The sequence below is a fragment of the Calidris pugnax genome, unplaced genomic scaffold (genome assembly GCF_001431845.1).
Source record: "Calidris pugnax isolate Ruff unplaced genomic scaffold, ASM143184v1 scaffold1024, whole genome shotgun sequence".
NCBI classification, from domain to species: domain Eukaryota; kingdom Metazoa; phylum Chordata; class Aves; order Charadriiformes; family Scolopacidae; genus Calidris; species Calidris pugnax.
Window position 1 is genome coordinate 41,399 of NW_015091915.1, and position 5,087 is coordinate 46,485.

The 5,087-nt window shown below is 55.9% G+C and overlaps 1 protein-coding gene across 1 annotated transcript; it reads left to right on the top strand.

The window, feature by feature from the left end:
* Positions 1-1,646: 1,646 nt before the first annotated feature.
* Positions 1,647-4,883, top strand: LOC106900163 (potassium voltage-gated channel subfamily V member 2-like). The gene is made up of 2 exons (XM_014962154.1): positions 1,647-2,897; positions 4,274-4,883. The coding sequence occupies exons 1-2, from the start codon at positions 1,647-1,649 to the stop codon at positions 4,544-4,546; spliced, it is 1,524 nt and encodes a 507-aa protein (XP_014817640.1). The 3' UTR covers positions 4,547-4,883.
* The last annotated feature ends 204 nt before the right edge of the window (positions 4,884-5,087 follow it).

Sequence of the window (5,087 nt, forward strand, 5' to 3'; positions counted from 1 at the left end):
TCCCTTCCAACCTAGATGATTCTATGATTCTAAAAATGAAATGCAGGGAGCAGAGTGAATGGGGATGAGGAACAGCTGGCATTGGCACCAGGTGCACTACTGCAGAAGAAGCAATGACTGGAAAGAGCTTAATAAGGTGTAAAACTTAATACTGTGTGAGCTTGTTCCCTCTTCACGAGAGAAGTGGGAGCAGCAGGGTGTCCAGCAGAGCAGGGTGGTGTTTCAGCCATCCTGGCAGGGCTGGCACTGCCAAGGCTGTGTGGTGGAGCTCAGCTGCCACCAGCCCGTCCCACATCGTCCCCAGTCGTGCTGCTGAGCAGAGATGGGCTGTTCTGCCCCTCGCCCTGTGCCACGGGGTGCAAGGCTGGTGGGTAAACTCCACAGTTACAGCCCCGTCCCTCTGCAAGATCATGCAGGTTTTGCTCGCTCACCCCTGCGCTGAGTGTTTCAGGCTTGAAAGAAATACATTGTTAAGGATCTTGTGCCAAAACCTGGGACTGTGTTTGTGACAGCAATTTCCCTTCTTCTGACCGGTGCCAGAAGCATTTTTGTTGTCCTAATCCCCAGGCTCCGAGACTTCAATTGCAGTGGAGCCTGAGCTGCTTTTCAGTCTGGGAGCAGCTTTGTGCTCCAGGTCTCTGTGTTTAATTAGATCAGTTCATGGCAATCAACGTGAAGTTTCACCTGCTGAGGTAGGGTTGTGTTCCTGGGTCAGACATCAAAGATCAGCCCATTTAATTTTGCTTCTCCTTCTACTTGCATACCCAAAGGATTATTTCCTCCTCTTCAGTCCCTGTAGTTCAGGGGAACTTTCACTGTGCACTTGCGTGTCCAGTATCCCATTCCACCTTCCTGGAATGGGGGTGGTGTGGGGCTGAAGGTGGGTGTGATGGGCAAGGGGCACAGGGCAGTGCTGCAGGAGTGACCCGTCACGTTGGTGACTTGCTCGGGCACTGTGCGGAGGGTGAGATGGTTCCTTTGCCTCTTCCCCTGTAAATCTGCACTCTGGGGCTCTGGGGGATGAGCTGGGCAGCAACAACCGTTTCCCTTCTCTGGGCTGTGACAGCTGACGGAGCAGGGGCATTAGCACTCGTGTGCTTAACGACTGACCGGTGCCGAGAGCAGCATCTGTTGTGGGGGTACAAAGCTGGTACAAATCCTGCGTGTCTGCACCTTTCCCTGCCTTTCAGGGCACAGGGTCTTTCAGGGTTCAACCGAGGCAACTTCATTCTTTCTTTTCCACTTGCGATCACGGACGCCCCCCTTGGAAACAGGGTGGCATGTGGCAAACACAAAGAGCTAATCAGAACAGAATAAAGAAGGAGAGAAGTGAGAGCTGGAAATAGTTCCTTACGTAAAGGGCTAGTGCTTCAATCTCATTATTGTCTTAAGAAGCGGACACTTAGCTGCCTCCGACTCCGACAATGCAAACCGCAATCTGATCAGCAATCGGCTTTGGGAGCCCAGCAGGTGCCATGTGGCACCGTGACATGGCCAGTGCCCCTCGGGCAGCAGCTTGCCACCGCTCCTCCGAGCTCACACTGCGCGTCCCAGTCAGCCTGCGCCCGCCGGGAGCATCCCCATGAAGCCAGAGCTGCTGTCCCACGGCCCCTAACGGGAATCACTGCTTCGGAGGGTCAGGCGCCATGAGGCAGCTGGGGATGAGGCGTGCGAGTCTCTCTGCCAGCCTGAAGATCGGGGACCGCCGGGGCCGCTGCCGGACCCCGCAGGAAGAGGAAGTCTACATCCCATTTGCGCAGGACAGCCTGGTAAAGCCATGGAGCTCCATGCAGAACGTGATGGACAGAAACCAAGAGAAAAGCAAGACTCCCATCCAAAGGAACAAGTACTTGCTCAACATCAATGTTGGTGGCAAGTTGTTCCAGATAGCTATCAAGGTAGCGGCCCGCTATCCCATCACCAGGCTTGGGAAGCTGGCCCTTTATACCGACCCTATGAAGAAGCTGCAGCTCTGCGATGACTACTCAGTGCAGAAGAATGAGTACTTCTTTGACAGAGATCCTTCAATTTTCCACTACATCTTCCACTTCTACCGCAGCGGGGTCCTGTGGATAATGGATGAGATGTGCCCCAGTAACTTTGTGGAGGAAATCGAATACTGGGGAATCCATCTGAAATACTCCCAACGCTGCTGCCGGATCCTGTTTGAGGAAAAGCAAGATGAACTCAGCGAGTACCTGAAAATACAGAAGGAGCTGGAGGCAGAACTGGAGCCTCTGGACTCAGCAGAACACTTTGAGGGCAAATTTCTGGGACGGTTTCGAAAGATGATCTGGAACCTCATTGAGAACCCATACTCCTCTGTCCCAGCCAAGATCATTGCTGTCATGTCAAGCTTCTTTGTGCTTATCTCCATCGTGGGCATGACACTGAGCACAGTGGAAGAGATGAAACACAAGACAGGGAAGATGTGGATGGAGCAGCTGGAGATGATCTGTGCCATCTTCTTCACCTCTGAATACCTCATGCGGCTTATATCCTCCTCCAGCTTCAAAAACTTTTTGCGGGCAGCGTTTAATGCTGTAGACCTGGTCGCCATCCTGCCCTTCTACATCCAGATCCTCTTTGAAAATCTGGACGAAGCAGACACGCTTTACCATGAGGAACTGCACAAGGTGGAGAATGTGAGCAAGCTGGGCAAAGTCCTGAAGCTCATCAAGCTCATGAGGATCTTCCGCATCCTCAAGCTGGCTCGCCACTCCACTGGTCTCCGGGCCTTTGGCTTCACCATTCGCCAGTGCTACCAGCAGGTTTGCTGCCTCTTCCTCTTCATCGCCATGGGGGTCTTCACCTTCTCTGCTCTCATGCACTCGGTGGAACATGATGTGCCAGGCACCAACTTCACCAGTATCCCCTACGCATGGTGGTGGGCAGCGGTAAGGTGTGAGCTCCTTCTTCCAGAGGAGGGTGCGGTGGGGCTCCGTGGGTAGGGGGCTGCTCTGGTGCTTGAGGGATTCACCACTGCTGGGGGCCAGGAGGCAGAAAAGGGCCCAGTCTTCTCATCAGCTCAGTAACCGTGGGAAACCCAGAGCCCTGCACCCTCTGAGAAAAGAAATCAGAGATTTGGACTGAGCTCCGAGGCTCAAAAGCTGGTGCTGGGGTGGGATGGTGGGACAGAGGTGGTGGCCTGGAACCTCCAGGGCTAGCTTAGTGACAAGGGGAGTGTAACTCAGCCTGGGCTTTTTCTGTCATGGGACCCAAATGTTGGGTGGATGTGGTTCAGACCCCATGGGCATGGAGACAGCTGCCCGGGACAGCCTGAGGCTTGTGCAGCATCACAGCCCGGTTGGGCTTGGGAGGTGTGAGAGGGTCAGAGCTTGTGGGGCTGCTCATGGGGACCCAGGACTACATGTGGGAATCAACGAAACACGGTCACACCGTGCCTCAGCCCATGTCTTGAGCGGGGACGCAGCCTGGGGTGTGCTGCAGCCTTCGCTCAGCCCTTGTTTGCTGCCCTGCTGGTGCTGGGAGCCGGCAGCTCTGCTGAGCCGAGCGCTATAATAAACCTGGGATTACCTCTGAGATGAGGAGCAGCTAAAGCACTTGAGAGCCAGGGGTTAGGAGGGCATTTTGATTTACGGATGAAGCGATCCCACAGATCACTTCTGCTCTTATAATCCCCCTTGGCCACCACAGGCTGCCCGCTGCAAATTCCTCCTGCCTCGAGGAAGTGCAAAATCACTTAGCAAAATCACCAGATTTGAGTATTTAAACGTCACAGGCTGATCCTGTCCCCGGTCGACATGGCTTCATGCAAAGCCCAAACCTCTCTGCCTCAGCTCTCGCCCTGTCCCCCATAGTCCTACCCCCTCTCATCGAAACACAGTTCCTCCGGGTACGTTCCCGGGCAGCGCCTGTTTCCCTTGGAGGGAGGGTCTGGGAACCTTCGTTCCTGAGGGACTGGGCAGCTTATGGCCAGGAAACACCGGAGCCACCGCTCCGTGGGGGCAGGAAGCTCCAGCAGACAGTCTGGCTGCTGGGGAAAGTTCGGCTCGGTGACATCCAGCTGCTTTTGAAGAGACGCACGCGAAGGAGAGGGGGGAGCAGGGCCGTTTGCCTCTGGTCTCTGCTGTTGGGGCCTCATCCAGCCCTGTCTTTGGGTTCTCCAGGATGGAGAAACTGAGCCCTGGCTGTGCAGGGACAGCCAGGCTGGCTGCAGCCACGGTGTTGTTCTCAGGTGATACTCAGCAGGGCAGGCAGGATCTGCTGAGCTTGTTCACGTAGGATTTTATGCTTTTCCTTCCTCGCCCAGGTCAGCCTCTCCACTGTGGGTTACGGAGACACCGTACCCGACACGCTGCTGGGCAGGGTGGTGGCATTTGGCTGCATCTCCTTCGGCATCATCCTCAACGGCATGCCCATCTCCATCCTCTACAACAAGTTCTCTGACTACTATGCCAAGCTGAAGGCCCATGAGAACGAGGCCAGCCACTCGCTCAAGCTCTCCAGGAGGATCCGCCTGAAGGAGCGGGTTGTGCGGAAGCTGTCGGAGTGCTGCAGAGCTGACCCCCGCGGCCAACACTGACCACCGCCCGCACGCCCCTCCGCCCTGACGCGTCCTGCCTTGCAGCCTGGCTGTCTCTTCAGCAGGTCCTGTCCCCTGGGGAGGCTCCACCACTCAGGCAGGAGCAGCAAGTGGTAGCAGGGACGTGCTGTTGTCCAGATGCCGCTGCTGGCAGGGGCTGTTTGGAGGAGTGAAACGTGCCCGTGACTGTCTTGTGACACGGTCGCCATTGCGTGCTGGAGTCTGCTGTCCCCCAGAGTGGTGGGTAAAGGACTAGCTAGAGAGCTCGCTGTACAGCCGTGGCAGGATGTCTGCAGCCATGAGCCCTTCCAGGCAAGCCCACTTCACCTCCCACTGCCCTGGGAGCCTGAGGGCAGGGTCCTGGCTCGGGATGCTGCTGCGATGGAAACCACAGGCACCTCTGGGGTGCAGAGCTGGCACCAGAGCATCCCCAGGAACAGGCATTTAATAAATCGGGCCAAACCCATTCATTGTCTTGGAGGTCTTGCCACTTCGTGTAATTCAATGAACTGCTTGTAATTTGTGGGGTGAGGAGGGGGCT